At 38.1% G+C, this 25,342-nt stretch overlaps 1 protein-coding gene across 1 annotated transcript; it reads left to right on the top strand.

Annotated features, from left to right (window-relative positions):
• The first annotated feature begins 1,780 nt into the window (after positions 1-1,780).
• Positions 1,781-25,169, top strand: LOC100255704 (E3 ubiquitin-protein ligase UPL2). The gene is made up of 17 exons (XM_010666134.3): positions 1,781-2,054; positions 2,248-2,370; positions 8,831-8,926; positions 9,006-9,212; positions 9,361-15,925; positions 16,094-17,193; positions 17,276-17,581; positions 17,660-17,864; positions 19,067-19,344; positions 19,444-19,739; positions 21,829-22,948; positions 23,048-23,194; positions 23,321-23,401; positions 23,485-23,710; positions 23,829-23,968; positions 24,518-24,624; positions 24,843-25,169. Exons 2-17 carry the CDS (start codon positions 2,272-2,274, stop codon positions 24,943-24,945), a joined length of 11,076 nt encoding a protein of 3,691 aa, XP_010664436.1. The 5' UTR covers positions 1,781-2,054; positions 2,248-2,271; the 3' UTR covers positions 24,946-25,169.
• The last annotated feature ends 173 nt before the right edge of the window (positions 25,170-25,342 follow it).

Genomic DNA, 25,342 nt, shown 5'->3' with positions numbered 1-25,342 from the left:
ATTATTTTTTTTATAAAAAAATATTTTTTAAATTAAAAGCATTTCCTATAATTACTGCTAAGAGAACTCTTAAAATGTGAGCCACAATCAAATATGGTATTTGAAAAAATAAAATTTTTACATGCACTTTGAAAATCTAATTTTAACTTACCCGACAAAAAATGAGATAAGATTAAATTAATATCTTGTTTCCTTAAACCTTTTTATCATTTTTTTTATAATGGAAATTAGGATCTTATTGGTATTTAATAGTGTTGTTAATAGTAATAATAAGAATAAATTTTCATGGAAGGAAAAATGATGATTTATTACTAGTCATTAAGAAATAATTGAGAAGCCTTTTCTAGAATTAATGCCTTAAAAGTTCTTCAAACCTTATGTGTGAATAGCTGAAATCCCAGTAGAGTTAACTGGAGGAAAAAAATATAAAGTGATAATTTATTTACACTCTGTTATTTTATCTTTAAATATTTTATTATTATTTATAATTAATGATAATGCTAACATTTTTATAATTTTATAATTACCCAAACTAGTTCAGCAAAATAAAGTATTTCAAACCTTTGATGTTGCATGTAGGGTGGATTCTAAAACCGAGCAAGCATTCATTGTAGACCAAAAAAGGAAAAAAATTGTAGAACTTGAATTGAATACTATTGCAAGATATTTCAATTTTATGGACTAAATTTGGTCTATTGTTGTATGTTTTGAATGTTTTTTTTTTTAAAAAAAAAAATTATCATAAAAAATATGAATTGACATAAAATATCTTATATAAATTGAATACTATTGGACAATATTTCTTTTTTTTTTTTAAAAAAAAAAATTTGTATTAATCGAATTCCTTTACTATTTGAAGACTATAACAGAGCTTGATAATTGCAAGTTCTTAAGCCTATGTTTGGTTTTTAGAAAATATTAAGATAAATAATTTTCTTATATTTGATTTCATTATGGAAAATACGAAAATATATATATAATCAAACTTTGATGCATTTTAAAATTATTTAATATTTATACAATAAAAAAAAACAAGTGAAGTAGATTTCAAGAATTATATAAAAATAATTTATACATTTTATTTTTTTATTTTCATTTATTTATTCTCTCTATTATTATTTTTTTCCAATTTTTCAGAAACCAAACATAATATAGGTTTTTTTATCGATACAAGGCCAATCATTCTCAATTTTACTCACTTATATTGAGTTTTTACTTATCTCAAAATTGTTATCATATCTAATTAACTTAAACATTACACAACCACTCAAAAAATGATCTTAAACATTACAAAATTATCCCGAAAATAATTTATTTTATCATAATTTTCATTTTATGAGTAATTTTTAGTTAGTGAATCTTTAGTTAGTGAACAATAGGTGATAAGTATGACATTAACCTTAACTCCACATTATTAACAACCAATCAATTATTAAGATGACTAATACATTATCCACCACATACTTATCATTAAAAAAAAATTATGTGCTTTATTTTTAGAAATTTATTTCCAAAAAGTGAGGTGCCCACTCTTATTTACAAGGTTGTTATTATTATTTACATAGGTAATTGAATTAGTCGAAAATTCAGTTAAAAAAGTAAAGAAAACTTATTCAGCCCAAAAGTTATTTTACTTTATTTTATAAATATATATTTTTAATTTTAAAATATATATTGGATTTAATAATTCATTATTATTATTATTATTATCGGAAAAGAAAAAGGGAGGAAAAAAAAAAAGATAAATACACAAAAGGTGGGGGAAACAGGTGCGGAAACCGCCTAGTTAAGACTTAAGAGACCCTACTAGTGAAAGGCTGGAAGCGACAGAGTGAGAGAGCAATCCACCTCTATATAAAACCCCTCTCTTCTCATATAGCGAGGGCACAAACGAAGGGGAAAACAGAAAGAGAGGAAAAAAAATAAAAAAGCAGCATAGACCCACCCAACCCTTATTTTCTCTTTGCTTTCGCCTTTCGCTTCTTCTTATTCTTCTCCTCCTTCTTCTTCCTCGGATGTATATGCATCCATCGCTCTTCTCTCTCCATACCCAGGTTTCTTTCGCCATCTTTATTTCTGTTTTGATCTCTGTTCAATCGAAGCCCTGACTTGTTTTTCTGTGATTTGTTTTGTTTTGTTTTGTTTTGTTTTTTTTTTTCTTGTTTGTTTAATCTGAGATTTCGATTCTGTTGTTGGGGTTTTATTTTGCTTATTTTTTGTTTTGGGGTTTTGGATTTTGGTTTGCAGTCTCTGAAAGTAGATTGAGGTGAGATGGCAACCCTAAGATCGAGCTTGCCGTCGCGGCTGCGGCAACTTTTGTCGGGCGAAGCCGCCATGGGTCCGGCTCTCAGACTCGGCGACTCTGAGCCGGTAAGTGTTTCTTTTTCTATTGTTTCTCAATTTGATTATTTTTGGTACTGTTTGGATAGGGTTCTATTAGATTTGGGTACTGATTGGTTTGTCCAATAGGGTTTTGTTGATATATACATTTTTTTGTGGTTTTGTTTTCGGTACTGAGATTTGATTACGGCTGAAATGATTGTTCGCGGTCGGTTTTATTGTTCTTTGCTTCCTGCTTTTGGAAACTTTTTGCTTTTGGTTTTATTTTGGGGTTTTGCAACATTTTCTCTCGTTCTTCCCTCTGGGAAGCTTGTGCCTAATGGAAGCATTTACCATGCCGTTTCTCTTTTTCCTTTTAGTAATGTAAACGGAAAACATGTTCTAAAAAAGGGCGTCTAGTAGGCCATGGATTATGTGGCTTCCTGATTTAGAAGATTCTACAGTATTTTTTTTATTTATTTTCTCAAATAGATTTTGACTGGGGGACTGGACGATGTTCATTTTTTCTTACGGAGTGAAGATGTAGTTAAAAATGGGGAGCATGACTCATGTTGCACAACAAGTGTGAGATTTGCACACTTGAAAAATTGCAGATAAAAGCTAAGACAAAACAACACAAAGAGAGAAAAAAAAAGAAGAGGAGGAAAACAAGGATGAGACAACCAAACCTCATCTTGCTTCTTTATGCAACTTGCTCTATCATAAAAACCAGTCAAGGATGGTCCCTATCCCTGTCCAAAGTCCAAACAGACGAGTTCATAGCATAGTATCTTGAGCTCTTTCTTTGAGTTTTTTTGATAGGCAAGCAAAACTATATCATGGACAGGAATTAAAAAAGCAGCTCACCAAGATGCACAAAATTTATACAATAAAATTAGAAATTTAAAGATCTTGTTGAAATTCTTTGATTGGAAATTTCCTGAAAAGCTAATTATAGGCTCTTCTCTCCATTGAAACAATAGCGCCATTATGCTCATTTCTAAAAAAGGTATATATTTTTTTATCAAAGGTTGAATCAATTCTCGAAAGAAGAATTAGGCCAAAAATTAGTATACATTCTAGGAAAATAAAACTTTAATCAAAGAGAAGCAAATGAAAGGTTTCATTAAGATTCTTGTAAGCCAAGCTCTTTCTTTGAATTTATAATCACCTTAAAAGTCCTTTTTTTGATCTTCTCATGCTTGAAAGGATATCTGTAATTTAGTTTATGCTCACAAATGCACATTTTCATTTTTTTAGTGTTATGAAAAATGTTGTGCATTTCTAGGCTTTTCTTTTCCCTTTTTTTATGACTTGGATGGCAGAATATTCATATTATTAGGTTGATTATAGTCTGTGTGAGTAGCATTCATGTGAAGTGTCTCAAGCTGGAAGTCAAAATCTAATTTTTGACACATAAAGGGATGATCCTTAGGGCCACATCTCTTCACAATTTTATTTTAATTGGAATACATGACATAAGCGAGTGAATCAATAGGAGAATATCCCTTTCCTTTATTTTCTTTATTTATTTATTTATTAATTGAGTTGATTCAAGACCATGATCTGTAAATCTTTGTCATTTTACATGATTTTGTGAAACTTCCTTTTCTAGATGCCTGAGGGATGGACCTGGTTGGTGATTATATGATTGCGGCAATTTTTTAGATGCATATGTTGATAATGTTCTGTTGATCACTTATCCTTGATTGGACAATGGTTTTCATGACAAAGAATATATCCTCCTTTTTTTGTGGTTCTTGGAGTGACCCCTGCCGACTTTGTTACTTAGTTGCCACCTATTTTGTTAGACGCCTATTTATATATGAATTTTTGCCTATATAAAAAGTAAGTTGTTATTCTCGTATCCTCTTTTTTCCTTTTAGGTAAACATGGTTTTCTTAAAAAAACGAAGAGAACAGAATAAGAACATCATTAATAGTCACTGGTACGGTAAAAACATTAATAATGGTCTTGTACCAAAAAAAGAGCATCAATAATAGAAGGTACCATCAGCAGGTAGAAAAATAAATGATGAAATTTTTTGCCATTTCTCTCTCTCTCTCTTGACATACACACACACATATATATGTAAAAGAGAAATTACAAAGGAGGATGAGGAATCCTTCAAAATTACCAGCACAAATGAAAGAAGAACAGAAAGAAATGAAAACATCCTTGATCCAGATAGCCAGGGGCAAAAGGTACCCAACCAAATTAGAAGAGGATTTTGACTTCTTGTTTGTTGATCTAGATTTCAAAGAAAACAAGCATCCAACCCCTCTTGAGAGCTCCATAATTATATGCACTCAATAGTCATATCTTTATGCCCATGCTGATTCTGGGACAACCAAGAAGGAATCATAGCTGAATCCCTCTCTTCCTTAAGATTTGAGGCACCTAGCTCCTAGTAAGGCCTGGATCTCTCTACCTTAGTATCCAATCCAATCTCAGCCACCTTAAATAGTAAGATCTTCTGTCTATTTATGCATAATGATGATAGCTGCCACTTGCTTATTTTAGAATCCACTCAACCATTCATTTGACCAATTGTTTGGTAACAAGATACAAACTTCTATTCTTGGTTCCTCTCATCTCCTCAACTGTGATGAGGTCAATTTTAGGAATGTTACAAGAAATTAAGTGTTTTTTAAATATCAATTTTGGTATTGCTAGGAAGAGAGATGAGGGGAGGGAGTGTCGGTCTGGACTTTGGAGTGGATTTGAAGTCTTTCAAAATCTCAATAGGGGAGGTTAAAGCTAGTTAAGGAAGATTTTGGGAAGGAGAAGAGGATGCTCCAACTGGGTAAGAGTTGGTGAGCTAAGCCTATCTCGCCTTTTGGAAGGATTGGAGTTATGCCTCTAAGATGTTAGAGGGAAGCTTTTCATCAAGGAATGGTTGGAAGGTGAGAGAGTTTACAGGTTAGATTGTTGTTGTAATGAGGCAAGAAGGTTCATCCTTTGTTTGATGTGGTCTATGGAGGCGAAGAGTTTTTTTTTGGTTTTCCCAAACGGGAAAGGTTTTCCTAGCAATGGGTTATTTTGGCTGAGAAACTTTGTAGCTTGGGAGTGGTCTCTAACTCTCCGGCTGAAAGGAATGTTTTGTTGGCTGAAGGTAGGTCATAAGAGAGAAAAGAAAATGTGTTTGTTTCTAATTGAAAAAAAAAAGTCAGAAGATAGAAAAAAATAGTGGGCTTTTCGCTTGATGAATCCTCTGCTTTCTAGGTGAAGAAAGGAAAAGAAGCTTTGGGAGATGCATTTTGGTTTTAAAGAGGGGGGGGGGGGGGGGGGGGGGGAACTGAGGTGTCTAGTGGCTCTGTGGGGGGAGTTTTTAGAAATGGCGCTAAAGCTGCATGCATTGAAGAAATAGGCAGTTTGCGACTGGCATTTTAAAGGGTGGATTATCTTTACCATGGGAGCCCTTATTTTGTTTGAATTTGACTCAATTGAAGATGCAAAGAATGTGCTTGCTTAAGAAGTTTGAGGAGGTATGCTAACAAATGCCTGTTCTTAGATAGATGGTTGCAAGAGTTGGGGTACTTTCAGAAAGCCATCCACGCTTGTAGTGCTACCATCACACCTGTGGGACAAGGCATTATTTAAATATTTGGGGGGTTGTTGTGGGGGCTTTGTTGCAATTGATGACGGTATTGCAAAGAGGTGTAATCTTCAGCTGGCAAGGATTCTTGTGAGCTAAGATGGTAAGAAGGTTCTTGAGTTACAAGTGATGGTGGGGCCTTTCTATTACTCAATTTAGTTATGGTGGGAGTTCCATGGTGTTGTTTGCAATTGGCTTTTGAAATGGGGAGTTAACTTATCTTTACTATGGGGAGATATCATTTTGTTGGAATTCGATTCAATTGAAGATGCAGAGAATGTTTTACTTAAGAGTTTTGAGGACATATGCTAACAAGTGCCCGTTCTTGGATAGATGGTCGCAGGAGGTGGGCTGCTTTCGGGGAGCCATCCATGTTTGTAGTGCTACCATTGCACTTGCGGGACATGGCATTATTTAAATATCTAGGGGATTGTTGTGGGTGCTTCATTGCAATGGATGATGGTATTGTAAAGAGGTAATCTTCAACGGGTAAAGATTCTTGTGAGCTTAGATGGCAAGAAGGTTCTTGGGTTACTTCGAGTGGTGGTGAGGCCTTTTTGTTACTTGATTTAGTTATGTTGGGAGGTCCCATCGTGGATTTCAGAGATTGTAGCCATGAGAGATGGAAAACTATGAGAGGTTACGGTAGAGCATAAAGGGAGTTGTGCTCCACGTGCTAGAAAGGGTGTGAATGAGAAGGTTTTGTTGGGCTGTAGGGGTTTAAGAGACTTGTGGAACCTGAGGGTTCTTAAGTTGTCGTAAAGCTAGGGAAATAGTTGGTGGTTCTAACAAGCCAATGCTCTTAGGTCATTATGATGGAGATTGTAGGTTTGGAGATTTTTAGGCTTTGGGTTAGTGGAGGTGGCCCTCCTAGTGAGAAAGCAAAGGATTTCATTTTGGGCTAAGGTTTTAGTGGCTCAAGGAAGGTTGTTAAAGTCTTCGACCCTTTGATTCATGATGTTTATGGATTAGGTTAGACCCATCTCATATTTTACTGCCTAAGGGATGCAGGGTCGGGCCTTAGCAGGTAGTGAGAGCTTTGTTAGCATCTTGCCTTTGGAGAAATATGAGTCCGATATTTGTGAGAAGGGAGCTAGTTACAAGTTTTGGCCTCCTAAGAGAGGTTGGTCTATCTTGTTGTTGAATGGGTGAGAACCTCTTGATGTTGTGGATCAAGAGATGGTGCCATGGGTTTCTTTGGTTGATCTGGTCAGTGTAAGGATGGTTTTTGATGAGGTGGGCTTTCTCTTTAATGGTTCTCTCCTCAGAGAGCCTAGAGGAGGAGAGAGCATCATACGCAAGTGCTGCCCTCTTGTTTGAAGTGGAAGGTTTTGTAGGTAAGTTATCAACTCCTAGGTATTTTGATGAGGAGTAGGTCTTCTACTTATTCCTCTACCCCTTTCAAAGGCAGGGGTCCATCATTGGGAATGGCCAAAAGCTTGGTTATGTGAAGAGATCAGATTGAGGGGTTTTTAGTAGAACGTGAGGGTGATGGTTATAAGCCATTGCGGATGATTTCTAGTGAGGGTTTGGTTGTGAACTTCCCGGTGATGGTTATGGGATGTTGTGAGTGATCTCTTGTGAGGGCCTGATTGTGAACTTCTTGGAGAATCTTCCCAAAGATGCCAAGAGTGTGGACTTAAATGAGTGCAATGACGAGGTGGCTTTAGGTAATGGCAGTCCCAACAAGGACTTGATGGGACAAGGGAGTCTATTTGATATCTCTTGAGAAATTCTCCTTTAGCAATATTTTGTGATTGCTAGTAGAAAGGTATGAGAGGGATATTGTGTCTTTGTTGAGTAAGTTGGGAGCTTGAAAGGGTCGTAGAGTAGTGGTTTTGAGTAAAAAGAGGCTGCCTTCCTCTGTGTCCCATTTTAATGGGGAGCTTCGTACATTGGACGGCTCAGTTTGTTACAGCTAATGAAGTAGAAAAGAGAGGAGTTGGAGAAGCACTGGATATGGTTTCTTAGTGTTCATGAATTTGAGATTTTTTTTTTTGATGAGAAACAACAGTATAGTATATTAAGGTAAGTAAAAATAAGTACAATAGGAGGATGAGAAATCCTCCAAAAACTCCACAAAAATAATTTGAGGTGTTAGTAGGTTTTTGGACTGCTGTTAGTAGGTTTAGAGGCCAAGTGTGTGGCTCTCCCCACATATAAAGATGGATAGAGATGTGGAGAGGGGGAGTGTGGGAAGAGGATAAATTATTCGTTCTCTTCAAGATTTGAAAGGGATTTGAAACTTGAAAATAAGGTTAAAGCATCCTGGTAAAGGCTGAAGAGCTGTTCATGTCCACTTCTGGCTGTTGATATTTGATGGGTTGACATCTAGCTGGAACATCCTTGTTATTTTTTTTGAAGCAGAAACAAACTTCTTCATTCATCTTTAAAGATAAATACAAGAAGGATGAGCAATCCTTCAAAGATGTATGAAAAAATTGTTAGAAATAACCAATCGTTAAGTCCTGCAAAAATTAGACCATCCTTACAAGAAAAAACCAAGGTACACTGAAGGGAAAATATTGCACACTCAAGGGGAAAGAAAATCCCTGACAGAGGAGGGAAAGAGCTTAATTAGCTGACACAGTGTATTTAACAAGAGGAATGGTAATCCTATTTGCTAATATAATTAAAAAAGTAGTTTTAGTGTAGCTTGCTGTTCTAGGTAAAATGGCTTCTATGCTCATCAATTGATACCTGGGTAGTGACATTTCATTAATTTATGCAAGATTATATATCAAGTTTTATGTCATCATTGGCACCTTTCCAGAAATATTGATAAAACTTCTCAGATGGTCGGGTGCTAGTAATAAGGAATTAACTCCCTCTCTTCTCCTGTCTTGGAAGATAAAAAACTGTTAGTAGTGTTGTTTTGCTTTCAATTATCTGATATTCTATAATTTCTTGCAGCCTCCTAAAATTAAAGCATTCATTGATAAGGTGATTCAGAGTCCATTACAAGATATAGCGATACCTCTTTCTGGATTCCATTGGGAGTACAGTAAGGTAATAGAATACTACTTTTCTGTAGCTTTCAAGTTCTTTTTCCCTTCATTCTATCAACTATTTGTTGTGTTGACTTCAGGGGAATTTTCATCATTGGAGGCCACTGTTTCTGCATTTTGATACATACTTCAAGACATACTTGTCTTGTAGGAATGACCTCCTTTTGTCAGATAATACTTTAGAAGATGATAGTCCTTTTCCGAAGCATGCAGTTCTACAAATTTTACGAGTGATGCAAATAATTTTAGAGAATTGCCATAACAAGAGTTCATTTGGTGGCTTAGAGGTATGTTAGAGATGGTAGAATCTTAAGTTATTTGTTTTGGAAGGTTTCTGAAGCTAGGACTGCATTTTTATATGTTATCTCATAGTATCTTGTGAGCTTTAGGTTCTGATGTTATTTTAAATTAATATATCCATGTTATTCTTAACAGCATTTCAAGCTCCTGCTTACATCAACAGATCCTGAAATTCTTATAGCCACATTGGAGACTCTTTCTGCATTAGTTAAAATAAATCCCTCCAAGCTACATGGGAGTGGGAAGCTTATTGGATGTGGATCTGTGAATGGCTGTCTACTGTCTCTAGCACAGGGATGGGGGAGCAAGGAGGAAGGCCTGGGTTTATATTCATGTGTTATGGCAAATGAGAGAACCCAAGAGGAAGGGCTTAGTTTGTTTCCATCAGACATGGAAAATGATCGTGACAAATCCCAGTACCGATTAGGTTCTACTCTGTATTTTGAATTGCATGGTGTCAATTCCGAAAGCACTGAGGAGACCAGTAGTGCAAAATCTTCTAACTTGAGTGTTATCCACATCACAGATCTGCATTTGCGGAAAGAAGATGATCTATTACTGATGAAACAATATATTGAGCAGTACAATGTTCCTCCTGAGCTTCGGTTTTCATTGTTGACCAGGATCAGATATGCTCGTGCCTTCCGTTCTCCCAGAATTTGCAGACTGTACAGCAGGATCTGCCTTCTTGCATTCATTGTTCTTGTTCAATCTAATGATGCCCATGATGAGCTGGTATCCTTTTTTGCCAATGAGCCAGAATATACCAATGAATTAATTAGGATTGTGAGGTCTGAAGAAACTGTCCCTGGAACTATTAGAACCCTTGCAATGCTTGCCTTAGGTGCTCAATTAGCTGCATATTCAGCATCTCATGAGCGTGCTCGGATTTTGAGTGGATCTAGCATCAATTTTGCTGGAGGTAACCGCATGATTCTCCTCAATGTGCTCCAGAGGGCGGTTTTGTCACTGAATAACTCCAATGACCCATCATCTCTTGCCTTTGTTGAAGCACTTCTGCAGTTCTATTTACTCCATGTTATATCTTCTTCTTCTAGTTCTGGGAGTGTCATCAGGGGTTCAGGAATGGTTCCCACATTTTTACCTCTTTTAGAAGATTCTGATCCTACTCATATGCATCTTGTCTGTTTTGCTGTGAAAACTTTACAAAAGCTCATGGACTACAGTAGTGCAGCAGTTTCCCTGTTTAAAGATTTGGGGGGTGTAGAACTTTTAGCAAGGAGACTGCAGATAGAAGTACACAGGGTTATTGGTTTAGCTGGAGCAAATGATAGTTCAATGATCATTGGTGAAAGCTCAGGATACAGTGATGATCAGTTATACTCACAGAAGAGGCTCATTAGGGTTTTGTTGAAGGCGCTTGGGTCTGCTACTTATATCCCCGCAAACTCTACGAGATCCCAAAACTCCCATGATAATTCTTTACCTGTCACTCTGTCACTGATATTTGGTAATGTAGAAAAATTTGGAGGTGACATTTATTTTTCAGCTGTGACTGTCATGAGCGAAATTATCCATAAAGACCCTACTTGTTTTTCTGCTTTGCATGAATTGGGTCTTCCTGATGCATTTTTATCTTCAGTAGTGGCTGGAATACTTCCTTCTTCAAAGGCTCTCACATGTATTCCTAATGGTCTCGGTGCCATTTGTCTTAATGTGAAAGGCTTAGAGGCAGTGAAAGAAACTTCGGCATTGCGGTTCCTTGTGGACATTTTTACCACCAAGAAATATGTAGTAGCAATGAATGAAGCTATCGTTCCCTTGGCCAATGCTGTGGAAGAGCTTTTGCGTCATGTATCGTCATTACGAAGCACTGGTGTTGACATAATTATTGAAATTGTTGATAGAATTGCTTCAATAGGGGATGATAATGTGGGGTCATCAGGAAAAGTTAATGGGACCACTGCAATGGAGATGGATTCTGAAGACAAAGAAAATGATGGCCATTGCTGTCTGGTTGGTTCAGTAGATTCAGCTGCAGAAGGCATCAGTAATGAGCAGTTCATCCAACTTTGCATCTTTCATGTGATGGTTCTGGTTCACAGAACAATGGAAAATTCTGAAACTTGTCGGTTATTTGTGGAGAAGTCAGGGATTGAAGCTCTACTGAAGCTTCTGCTACGGCCTAATATTGCCCAGTCTTCTGAAGGAATGTCTATTGCTTTACACAGCACCATGGTCTTCAAGGGCTTTACTCAGCATCACTCAGCTCCACTCGCACGTGCTTTCTGCTCCTCTCTTAGGGATCATTTGAAGAAAGCTTTGACTGGATTTAGTGTTGCCTCAGGCTCCTTTTTGCTGGATCCTAGGTTAACACCTGATAGTGGAATTTTTCCTTCACTTTTCCTTGTTGAATTCCTTCTATTTCTTGCTGCCTCCAAAGACAATCGTTGGGTAACTGCATTGCTTACAGAATTTGGAAATGATAGCAAGGATGTTTTGGAAGATATTGGACGTGTACAACGTGAAGTCCTATGGCAGATTGCTCTCCTTGAAGATGCCAAGATTGAGACAGAAGATGATGGTGCTAGTTCTTTTGCTGAGTCACAACAATCAGAACCGAACGCAAATGATAGTGAAGAGCAAAGATTCAACTCCTTTAGGCAGTTTCTTGACCCATTACTGAGAAGGAGAATGTCAGGATGGAGTGTTGAATCCCAATTTTTTGATCTTCTAAACTTGTATCGTGACCTTGGCCGTGCTACTGGCCTTCAACGACTAACTGCTGATGGTTCTTCAAACTTGCGGCTTGGAGCAAGTCATCAATTGCATCATTCGGCTTCTTCTGATTCTACTGGAGTCATTAGTAAAAAGGAAGATGAGAAGCAGAGATCCTATTATTCTTCTTGCTGTGACATGGTTAGATCACTTTCTTTTCACATTACCCATTTGTTTCAAGAGTTAGGAAAGGCCATGCTGCTTCCTCGACGACGTGATGATACTCTGAATGTGTCCCCTTCTTCAAAATCTGTGGTTTCTACTTTTGCTTCTATTGCTCTGGACCACATGAATTTTGGGGGTCATGTAAATCCATCTGGGTCAGAGGTATCCATATCAACAAAGTGTCGCTACTTTGGCAAGGTTATTGATTTCATTGATGGCATTCTACTGGACAGGCCGGATTCCTGTAATCCTGTTCTGGTGAATTGCTTGTATGGACATGGGGTTGTTCAGTCAGTTTTGACTACATTTGTAGCTACCAGTCAATTGCTTTTTACGGTTAACAGGGCTCCTGCTTCACCTATGGAGACTGATGATGGGATTTCAAAGCAGGATGAAAAGGATGAAACTGATAATTCATGGATTTATGGTCCCTTAGCTAGCTATGGAAAACTAATGGACCATCTGGTGACATCATCCTTTATTTTATCTCCTTTTACAAAGCACCTACTTGCCCAACCCCTGATCAATGGTGATATTCCTTTTCCTCGGGATGCTGAGACATTTGTAAAGGTCCTCCAGTCCATGGTACTGAAGGTGGTGCTTCCAGTTTGGACGAATCCACAATTTACTGATTGTAGTTATGATTTCATTACAACAATCATTTCTATCATCCGGCACATTTATTCTGGAGTTGAAGTGAAAAATGTCAATAGCAATGCCAGTGCTCGAATAACTGGTCCTCCTCCAAATGAGACAGCTATTTCAACAATTGTAGAGATGGGCTTTTCCAGATCTAGAGCAGAAGAAGCTCTGCGGCAAGTTGGAGCAAACAGCGTGGAGTTGGCAATGGAGTGGTTGTTTTCCCACCCAGAAGAAACTCAAGAAGATGATGAACTTGCTCGTGCACTTGCCATGTCACTTGGGAACTCTGGATCTGATGCAAAGGAAGAGGTTGCAAATGAAAGCACTCAGCATCTTGAAGAAGAAGTTATCCAACTTCCTCCTGTTGAAGAGTTGTTATCCACATGTACAAAGCTACTGCAGATGAAGGAGCCTCTAGCTTTTCCAGTTCGAGACCTGCTTGTGATGATTTGCTCCCAAAATGATGGTCAATACAGGTCTAGCGTTATTACTTTTATCATAGACCAGATGAAGCTTTGTAGTTTGACCTCAGAGAGTGGAAACGTAATTATGCTATCTGCTCTTTTTCATGTTCTTGCTCTTATTCTTCATGAAGATGCAGTGGCACGAGAAGTTGCCTTCAAGAATGGTCTGGTTAAACTTGCTACAGATTTACTTTCACGATGGGATTCTGGTGCATGTGACAGCGAGAAACCTCAAGTTCCAAAATGGGTAACAGCAGCTTTTCTTGCTATTGACCGGCTGCTGCAGGTGGATCAAAAATTGAATTCAGAACTTGCAGAGCAGTTGAAGAAGGATGATGTCAGTAGTCAGCAGACGACTATAACCATTGATGATGATAAGCAGAACAAATTGCAGGCCACACTGGGATTATCTCCTAAGCATATAGATATGCATGAGCAGAAGAGACTTATTGAGATTGCTTGTAATTGTATCAGGAACCAGCTTCCATCTGAAACAATGCATGCTGTTCTACAGCTGTGCTCTACTCTTACCAGAACTCATTCCATTGCTGTTAATTTTCTTGATGATGGAGGCTTACCCATGCTTCTGTCTTTGCCAACAAGTAGCCTCTTTTCTGGGTTTGACAATGTTGCTGCTACTATAATCCGGCATGTCCTTGAGGATCCTCAAACTCTACAGCAAGCAATGGAATCTGAAATACGGCACAGTCTTGTGGCTGCTGCTAACAGGCATTCCAATGGAAGGCTGACTCCCCGCAACTTTCTTTTAAATTTGACTTCTGTCATTTCAAGGGATCCAATGATTTTTATGCAGGCTGCTCAGTCTGTCTGCCAAGTTGAGATGGTTGGTGAAAGACTGTATATCGTGTTGCTGAAAGATCGTGACAAAGATAAATGTAAAGAGAAAGAAAAAGAGAAAGAGAAAGCAACAGAGAAAGATAGGAATAATGATGGAAAGGTCACATTGGGTAATGCAAGCTCAATAGCCCCTACAGGTGGGCATGGAAAACTAACTGATCCAAACTCCAAAAATTCCAAGGTTCATCGGAAACCTCCTCAGAGTTTTGTAAATGTGATTGAGCTTCTTTTGGATTCAGTAATTAGTTTTGTACCTCCCTCGAAAGATGAAACTGTGGTAAATGTGCCCCTTGACAGCCCCTCATTAGCTGCCATGGACATTGATGTTGCTGCAAGTAAGGGGAAAGGAAAAGCCATTGTCACTACACCTGAAGAGAATGATTTCAATAACCAGGAAGCTTCTGCATCTCTTGCTAAGATTGTGTTCATTTTGAAGCTTTTGACAGAGATTCTCTTGATGTATTCTTCATCTGTTAATGTTCTACTCCGAAAGGATGCTGAAGTTAGTGGCTGCAGGGCTCCCCCTCAAAGGGGTCCTACTGTGTACTGCATTACTGGAATATTCCACCATATTCTTCACAGGTTTCTTCCATATTCCAGAAATTCCAAAAAGGAAAAGAAAATTGATGGTGATTGGATGCATAAACTAGCAACCCGGGCTAGCCAATTTTTAGTGGCAGCTTGTGTTCGCTCTACAGAAGCAAGGAGAAGGGTTTTCACAGAGATCAGTAATATACTTAATGACTTTGTTGATTCATCTAATGGTTTTAGGCCACCCGGCAATGATATCCAAGCTTTTATTGATCTGCTCAATGATGTATTGGCTGCTCGGTCACCTACAGGTGCTTATATCTCAGCAGAAGCTTCAGCTACTTTCATAGATGTGGGTCTTGTTAGGTCATTGACTCGAACTCTCCAAGCATTGGACTTGGATCATGTTGACTCACCAAAAGCTGTTACGGGGCTTATCAAGGCGCTGGAGGTGGTAACCAAAGAACATGTCCATTCTGCTGATTCTAATACAGGTAAGGGTGAGAATTCTACAAAGCCTCCTGATCACAATCAACCTGGAAGAGTAGATGATAGTGCTGATGTATCACAATCCATGGAAACTTCATCTCAACCTAATCATGATGTTACTGCAGCTGATCATGTTGAGTCTTTTAATACCACTCAAACCTATGGTGGGTCTGAGGCTGTTACTGATGATATGGAACATGACCAGGATCTAGATGGAGGTTTTGTTCCTTCTACTGAAGATGATTATATGCATGAAACTTCTGGGGATCCAAGGGTTATGGAAAATGGCATTGATACTGTGGGTATTCGATTTGAAATACAACCACAAGAAAATCTTGTTGACGAAGATGATGATGAGATGTCAGGAGATGATGGAGATGAAGTAGATGAAGATGAAGATGAGGATGATGAGGAGCATAATGATCTTGAAGAAGATGAAGTCCATCACTTGCCACATCCCGACACAGATCAAGATGATCATGAGATTGATGATGATGAGTTTGATGAGGAGGTCATGGAGGAGGATGATGAGGATGATGAAGATGATGAGGATGGAGTTATACTTAGGCTGGAGGAAGGCATAAATGGAATAAATGTTTTTGACCATATTGAGGTTTTTGGTAGGGACCATAGCTTTTCTAATGAAACTCTCCATGTGATGCCAGTTGAAGTTTTTGGCTCTAGACGTCATGGTCGTACCACATCTATTTATAATCTCTTGGGAAGAACTGGTGACAATGCTGCACCCTCTCGACATCCTCTTTTGGTGGAACCATCATCCTCACTACAAACACCCCCTCTGAGACAGTCAGGTTGCTTTTTGGTTGATGTATTTTCCTTTGTTTTACTTTTATTAGTATTTTTTTAAAGTTTTTTAAATTTCTCTCAGATATATCCTGATTTTGTATTCCTTTTTTTTCATTGTTACTTGTAATTTTGTATTTCCTATCTGATATTTGGTCTGTATTTTTTTTTTTCAGAGAATGCCCGTGATGTGATCTTATCTGATAGGAATTCGGAGAACACTGCATCACGGTTGGATACAATTTTCCGATCACTGAGGAATGGGCGTCATGGACACCGACTCAATCTTTGGGTGGATGATAACCAGCAAGGTGGTGGATCAAATGCATCTGCTGTTCCCCAAGGCCTTGAAGAGTTGCTTGTTTCTCAGTTGAGGCGGCCTGCCCCTGAGAAACCTTCTGATGAGAATACAACAGTTGAACATGAAAGTAAGCCCCAGGTTAGTCAATCACAAGAATCAGAAGCAGACATAAGGCCTGAAACTGCTGTTGAAAACAATGTGAACAATGAACCCAGTTGTGTGCCTCCCCCTACTTCTGTTGCAATGGATAGCATTGATAATGCTGATACAAGACCTGCAGCCACCGAATCTCTGCAAGGAACAGATGCATCAAGTATGCATTCTCAATCTGTTGAAATGCAGTTTGAACACAATGAGGCAGCTGTGCGGGATGTTGAAGCAGTGAGCCAAGAAAGTAGTGGGAGCGGGGCAACACTAGGGGAAAGCCTTCGGAGCCTAGACGTTGAAATTGGAAGTGCTGATGGGCATGATGATGGTGGAGAGAGGCAAGGTTCAGCAGATAGAATGCCTTTGGGTGATATGCAGGCAACTCGAACAAGAAGGACCAATGTGTCCTTTGGGAATTCTACACCACTAAGCGGTAGAGATGCATCTCTTCACAGTGTAACTGAAGTTTCTGAAAATCCTAGCCAAGAAGCAGATCAGGTTGGTCCTGGGGAGGAGCAGCAAATCAATGCCGATGCTGATTCTGGATCCATTGATCCTGCTTTCCTGGATGCTCTGCCTGAGGAGCTGCGAGCCGAAGTTCTTTCTGCTCAACAGGGTCAGGTGGCACAGCCTTCAAACACTGAACAGCAAAATACTGGAGATATTGATCCAGAATTCCTGGCAGCCCTTCCGCCGGACATCCGAGCAGAAGTTCTGGCTCAACAACAAGCACAAAGGCTGCATCAATCACAGGAACTGGAAGGCCAACCAGTTGAAATGGATACTGTCTCAATAATTGCAACATTTCCATCGGATCTGCGAGAAGAGGTACAATTGATCATTCAATTGTAGTTTTGATTGTATAATTATGAGTCTCCCCTACTAAATACACTATGTTCTGCATCCTCAGGTTCTCTTAACATCATCTGATGCTATCCTTGCCAATCTCACTCCTGCTCTTGTTGCTGAAGCAAACATGCTCCGTGAAAGGTTTGCACATCGTTATCATAATCGTACCCTCTTTGGTATGTACCATAGAAACCGCAGAGGTGAGTCTTCAAGAAGGGGTGAAGGTATTGGATCCAGCCTGGACAGAGCTGGTGGAAGCATTGTTCCACGCAGGTCTATGGGAGGCAAACTTGTTGAAGCTGATGGGGCTCCTTTAGTTGATACAGAAGCTTTGAAAGCTATGATTCGGTTGCTTCGTGTTGTCCAGGTACTCACTTGTTTGAATAGAATTGTCTCTTAGTGCATGTTCTTTATGATATATTTATTTATGTATATTATTTTGCAGCCACTTTATAAAGGACAGCTGCAAAGGCTTCTCTTGAATTTATGTGCTCACAGTGAAACCCGAATTGCTCTGGTGAAACTCCTCATGGACATGCTGATGCTTGACACGAGGAAGCCTGCCAATCATTTAAACACTTCTGAGCCATCATATCGGCTTTATGCTTGCCAAAGTCATGTGATGTATTCTCGTCCTCAATATTTTGATGGTAAGAGATATATTTAATCACTGCCTATCAAAAAAAAAAAAGAAGACATATTTAATCACTCTTTTTGGTGGAAAGTGCCAGTATTCATCTGTTAGTGAGTCAGAACTGTATCCAATTGAAGTAGGTGGCTTTAACCTGTGGCTGTGATACTGGTACTACACCAATACACCAGTATGTCTTTAATTGTTTGACAAATTAATGTGCCATTCAGTTCTATCTGGGCAATGCAGGGGGTAGTAATTTGATGGGTTAAAGATAGTTGCTCAACAGACTCAAGATACTATAGATTTTCCTTAATTATTTGTTTCTTTCTGTAGGCCCACACTCCACACTCTCTGGAGAATTACCTGCTTGTAAACCTCAGGCCCCAGCTAAAAGTTATCAACCAATAGGTCATGTGGCATTTGTTTAATGGTGCAAGATCCATCATAGGATGGGGCCTGTTTGAAACATTTAGTGCCAAAAATTATGAGAATTGAATAAATCTGTATTATCCTAGCTGTAAAAATCTAATGATTAGAAGTTCACTCTCTGTAATAATTTGTGGATAATAATTATAAAAGAAATGTCTTTCTGAATAATGGTTTAATTAGTTTGATATTGCAGGTGTTTTATCTCAATATTCTGTTCTCCAGGTTGTATTCTGTTTGCGTTCATCAAATTTAAGTTTTTTGAGTCAGTGTATTTTAACTCCATGTGAACAATAGGTGGAGGAACAGGATTGCTGCATCCTTTTTTAAAATGGATGCCTGCCCTGTTTGTATTTCTCTGTCTCTGTTGAGTGGAAATTGATTGACATATCATATCCATTTCAACAGTTCTGTGCTCCTTAGAGTTCTGTTAGTTGAACCTTCAAAGTGATTGTATACTGTTTCCCAAATGCTATCTGCGCACTTAAATATTTATGATAGTGGGTGCTTTGGTTTGAATTTTCATGAAATTGTGTGATCCATTCTACTTTGGTGTGGACAAAATCTTGGTTATTATATTCACTACTCTGATGGACAGTGGGGAACAATAAAAGATTATTAAGCTCAACAACTTTGTGTACAGTTTGTTAGTTGGAGTTCCTTTTACCTTTTGTCTGTACTTTTGCAGTCACATTTGGAGAAATTTGGTCCAGAGTTTTGTCTGGGTTTTGATGTGTAGTGGTAAAGGCCTGAACAGTTCTTAGTTTCTTATGTCTTGTCTTTGACTTACAGGAGTTCCTCCCTTGGTGTCTCGACGTATTCTCGAAACAATGACCTACCTGGCTCGAAATCACCCTTATGTGGCAAAAATTTTGCTTCAGTATAGGCTTCCTCATCCGCCCTTACAGGAGCCAGAGAACCTTGATCAGGTACGTGGCAAGGCTGTGATGGTGATTGAGGATGAAGTTGTAGATAAAAAGCTGCATCAGGAAGGATACCTGTCTGTTGCTTTGCTGTTGAGTCTCTTGAATCAGCCCCTTTATTTGAGGAGTATAGCTCATCTGGAGCAGGTAATGCTTCATATAAGATCTTGGTTTCCTTGAAATAAATTCATCAACTTAATAACCTGGTTTCATGGAATGTGTTTTCTTTCCTGATTCTTGTTTCAGCTTCTAAATTTATTGGAGGTCATCATTGACGATGTGGAAAGCAAGTCAAGTGTGTCTGACAAATCTGGGCCATCATCTACTGGGCAGCCATCTGGCCCTCAGGTTTCTATATCAGATGCTGAGATAAATGCAGACTCTGGTGGTGTTTCTGGGGTTGGAGTTACATCATCCAAAGTTGATGATTCCTCCAAACCTTCAGCTTTTGGTTCACATAGAGAATGTGATGCCCATAGTGTACTGCTTAACCTACCTCAATCAGAACTTCGACTTTTATGCTCATTGCTTGCACGAGAAGGGTAAGAGGGAGCTTTAACGCTATCTACATAACATGTTGGATCCTGTTTCTTACTTTCTTTTGTCAATTTTTGATGATTTCCTTGCAATTGCAAAAGAAGCTGAATTTCTTTTGTTAGTCTTTTTCTGATATCCTATGCTTTCTTTTGTTAGCCTTGCTGATATGCTAATATAATTGTTACACTGTTTAATTATCCAACATTTTCTGTTTTTTGGAGTTTGGAATAGCATGATTTATTGTTATTCAACATGTAGATCTGTTATTTATTTGTTGTGCCAACTTAGTTTCTTTATTTTACAATTATACTTTAGTTATTTTTTAGTTGTTTATTCAACCTGTTTCTTGCAATTGGCTTGTAATCGTAATGCAAAGTCAGTTATTTGCTATGCTGTTCATTTCTGTACCTATGCTGTGTAATTTTATTTGTTCAATGTTACCTGGATTTAATGATATGTTTTTCTAACTAGCTTTTGGACATGTAATTGGTTGGGTGTATTATGCCATAGATTTTAATGTTTCTTGCAAATGCTGCCTGTGTTATTTCTAAGTAGCTGTGTGCTGCTCTTTCTATTTTTATTATTTTTAATCTTCTTTCTCTTATATTTTTTGTTCTTGAAGTCCCAATTTGTTACTGTGATTTAGTGGGTATTCCTGTATTTATAAATTAATGGTTGACCTATCCAATATCTCACATCCTTTATCACCACATTCATCTCCAGTCTGTTTCAACTTGTTTAATTCAGATTAAAGTAAGGTTGCAGGTTAGACATTTGGAAATTTGAAGACCTTCTAGATTTGTTGGGTTAATTTATTCAAGGATCTTAGCATCTCTTCTTCTCCTCGTTTTAGACCCTCCAGAGTAATTGGGCCAATTTATTCGATTGTCTTTGACTCTCTTCTTTTCCTCCTTTATATTTGTATCTCTTGAAGAACCTCTCATCCTTCACTGTACTTTTCCTTATCTATAAAAAAGTCTTTTTGTTTCTTCTCTGAAAATATTATTCAGTATCTTGAGGTGAATGTATTGAGCTAATTCTTCTGTCAGCCAACCAATTTAACTTTGTATTGCCTTATTCCCAGAAAGATTGGATAGCACTAAGCCTCATCTGGGAAGGGTAGAGCAAACTGGGCTTTGGATTGTGTGCACATTTATGATAGTCTACTTGATTCTGAGATAGACACCATGGGTATCCACTGTGGATCACTGACCATATATTTATACCTGTATGATCATTGATTTGGCTAGTTGTATAATTGCTAAATTTGCCTTACTGCTTCTCTGACCAGACTCGACAACAAGATCCAGTCTGTTAGTACCTTTGCTTTTGCAGACTATTACATCCATGCTGCCAAGTGTTGAAGCAGCAATGCAGAGAACCATTTCTAAGTTATCAATTTCCCTGATACTTGCATAACTTGTCTTGGTGTCCATGGCATGGGATCTAAGCTGTTTCTCTGCTATATACCATCACTGGGTTTTATAACTCATTAATACCCTTGCCATATTTCATTATCATGTATTGTAGTTGTAGCCATTAATTATTTTTACACTATGTCTAGTCTGTTACTCCCTTTTTAATAATATTAATTTACACTGACATCTATGCCTGCATTGGTGCTGTATGATGTGTCAGCTTTTTTCTGAAGCCACCATATCAGACACCTAATTTCTTAGTTGTACAGAGGCAACTGTCTCTGCATAGGTTTAGCAAGAATGCAGAGACCCCTCATTTGGCAATATATCCTTAAAACCAATGATCCACAGAGTGGATGGGAACTAAATTTAACTTCCACCTGTGCAAACCATATGATGTCAGCTTTCTTGTGGAGTATCTATTTTCAGTCACCTTTTTTTTTACCACTGTGGTGTTTGGTTTACTTTGGCTGTTCCTTACTAGCATTCACTTGTATTCATGATGGTGACATGTTGGAGCAAAGCAACGTCTCATCTAACACTTTTTTTAAATAAAAAAAAATCCTTTTGTTCTATAACATATAATTTATAGTTGCTTTTGTACCGTTTTGGGCATTATTGTTATTATGATTTCCTCTTGCATTATTGCTTTATCTAACATATGTTGTTCAACCAGTTTGTCAGACAATGCATATTCGCTTGTGGCGGAGGTACTGAAGAAGTTAGTGGCAATTGCTCCAACTCATTGTCATCTGTTTATCACTGAGCTAGCATTTTCTGTGCAAAATTTGACTAAATCTGCAATGGATGAATTGCACACTTTTGGAGAAACTGAAAAGGCACTCCTTAGTTCATCATCTTCTGATGGAGCTGCAATTCTGAGAGTTCTGTTGGCATTAAGTTCTCTTGTTGCCTCACTTAATGAGAAGGAGAAGGATCAGCAAGTTCTTCCTGAAAAGGAGCAGACTGCTGCTCTTTCTCAGGTATGGGATATCCATGCAGCCTTAGAACCTTTGTGGCTAGAGCTAAGCACTTGCATAAGCAAAATAGAGAGCTATTCAGATTCTGCAACTGTTTTGCCAACCATATCTATAATCTCCACATCTAAACCATCTGGTGCAATGCCTCCACTTCCCGCGGGCAGTCAGAACATCTTACCATACATAGAGTCATTCTTTGTGATGTGTGAGAAATTACATCCTGGGCAGCCAGGTGCAAGTCAGGACTTCAGTCTTGCTGCAGTTTCTGATGTCGAGGATGCCAGTACTTCTGATGGCCAACAGAAAACTCCAGTGTCTGTTCTGAAAGTTGATGAAAAACACATTGCTTTTGTGAAGTTCTCAGAGAAGCACCGGAAGCTCCTAAATGCTTTTATCCGGCAAAACCCTGGGTTGCTAGAGAAGTCTTTCTCACTCATGTTGAAGGTTCCCCGCTTTATTGATTTTGACAACAAGCGTTCCCACTTTAGGTCAAAGATAAAGCATCAACATGATCATCATCACAGTCCTTTAAGAATTTCAGTGAGAAGAGCTTACATTCTTGAAGATTCATATAACCAACTGCGCATGCGGTCGACTCAAGATTTAAAAGGGAGATTGACTGTTCACTTCCAAGGTGAGGAAGGTATTGATGCAGGTGGGCTTACAAGGGAATGGTATCAGTCGTTGTCCAGGGTTATTTTTGACAAGGGAGCTCTACTATTTACAACAGTGGGCAATGAATCAACATTTCAGCCAAACCCCAACTCAGTTTACCAAACAGAACATCTCTCATACTTTAAGTTTGTTGGCAGAGTTGTAAGTACCTGTTCAGAGCTCTTGTTGGATTGATAAAAGATTATGTGATTCATGCTCATTCCTTTGTGTTTTATTTTTATTTTTTACTTTTGTAACTAGGTTGGAAAAGCACTTTTTGATGGACAACTTCTGGATGTCCATTTCACTCGATCTTTCTACAAGCATATACTAGGGGTAAAAGTTACATATCATGATATTGAAGCCATTGATCCTGATTACTTCAAAAACCTAAAATGGATGCTTGAGGTATGTTGCTAGTCGAATCTCTCTTTTTCTTAGACCCGCAGTCTTCTTTGCTTCATCATCAACTTTGAATGTCCATAACTATCTTCTAGTTCTGTCAAAACCAACCTCTTTTTTTGGCTTTCACAGAATGATATAACTGATGTTCTAGACGTTACTTTTAGCATTGATGCTGATGAGGAGAAATTGATATTGTATGAAAGGAATGAGGTAAATACCTCCAATTCATCCATGACTTATTTTTTTCCCCAAATAGAGTATTTTGTTATTTAAATTCTGTGAACATAATGTAGGTGACAGACTGTGAATTGATCCCGGGTGGAAGGAACATTCGAGTTACTGAGGATAACAAGCATAAATATGTTGATTTGGTTGCTGAGCATCGGTTGACTACTGCTATTCGTCCTCAAATAAATGCATTTTTGGAAGGATTCAATGAATTAATTCCTCGGGATTTAATATCCATTTTTAATGATAAGGAACTAGAATTGTTGATAAGTGGGCTTCCAGATATTGATTGTGAGTTCCCTTAGTTTGATTGATTTTTTGTCTTTTCATAGACCAGATCACTTGCACATTTTTCACCCTCAAAACCCTAAAATTTAAGGTCTAATGTTCCCACATTATTGTCTTTCAGTGGACGACATGAGGGCAAATACCGAGTATTCTGGCTATAGTCCTGCGTCCCCTGTCATCCAATGGTTTTGGGAGGTTGTTCAAAGTCTAAGCAAGGAGGATAAGGCTCGGCTTCTTCAGTTTGTGACTGGAACCTCAAAGGTACCTTGCTTTTATACATTAGGATTTTATTTTTGCCAGATTCCATGGACTTCATACTGTAAAATGTTCATGAATTCTCTCCAGCAAGTCGAGTGCATGTAACTGAAAAGTAGACATGCTGTACTCATTCTTTGGCTAATGAATCTAAACCTGCATGTGGTCATGGGAGTTCTCATACTCCCACATCAACCAAATGCCCTCATTGGTTGAGATCCACCCCTGTGGTAAGTTGAACTGGGGCATGAAAAGAAAACAGAATAATGTGAATAATGGATAAGTATTTCGACTATTAGTCAGCCAAACTAAATTTATATTTATCTGTTTTATGATTTTGCTTTTGTTGAAACCATCATTTGTACTTCAGTTTACAAGTTGTTGTGTGAATATGTGCATACTATGTATCTAATTAAGTTGAACAATGGTTAGAATTTGTCTAGTTTTATTGAAAAGCTTCCATCTTGTCCTTGGGCTAGGATTGAATTGGGAATTATCTTTCACTGATGTATAAGGGGCAATTATTCTGAGTATTGCTCTCTCAAATTCTTACAGGTTCCTTTGGAGGGCTTCAGTGCACTTCAAGGAATTTCTGGCTCCCAGAAGTTCCAGATTCACAAGGCATATGGAAGCCCCGATCACTTGCCTTCTGCACATACATGGTGAGCTTTTTGGCTTTCATTTTCTTTTTCTCCACGAAGTTCATATTTCTGAACCCTTAGATAGTCATCTGTTATATTACAGTTAATATGGCTTTTATTGAACAAGTTCTGAGGGCCTTAGTTGTCTCCCCTTACATTTACATTTCATTGTGGATATGTAGGTAACTTAATGTTGTTTTAAGGAACTTAACCCCATTTTCATCCCATTATGAATGCAGTTTCAACCAGCTAGATCTGCCAGAGTATCCTTCTAAACAACATCTAGAGGAGAGACTGCTTCTTGCAATTCATGAAGCTAACGAAGGATTTGGATTTGGTTAAGTTTTGCAATTGGAGCATAAAGTTATTGTGTAGATAAATATTATGTCCAAAGGTATCAAAGAAATTGGATAGTAAAGGTGGCAAATGAGAATTCTGTTAATATACTGTACAGTTTATATTTGCTATGGCAAATGCTGCTGGCAGTTCTTTCTCTTTTTCTTCTCTCTTTTTGGCCAGTCTGCTCTTGTTTCTTCATTTCTAAGATATTTTCTTTTTCTGAGTCATTGGTTGTTGTCACCACTTATCTTTCAGTTTGAAAAATTTGTCAAAGTGGGATTTTAGGGAAATTAACTGGGATTTTAACATACATAGTAAGGCCAACTGTTACCTTGCCCATCTAGTCATGAAAAATAGATGAAATATATGTCAATTCTGATCTCCGATTCTCATGATTAAA

This window comes from Vitis vinifera, chromosome 18 (genome assembly GCF_030704535.1).
Source record: "Vitis vinifera cultivar Pinot Noir 40024 chromosome 18, ASM3070453v1".
Taxonomy (NCBI): domain Eukaryota; kingdom Viridiplantae; phylum Streptophyta; class Magnoliopsida; order Vitales; family Vitaceae; genus Vitis; species Vitis vinifera.
This window is presented reverse-complemented; position numbering and strand designations above follow the sequence as displayed.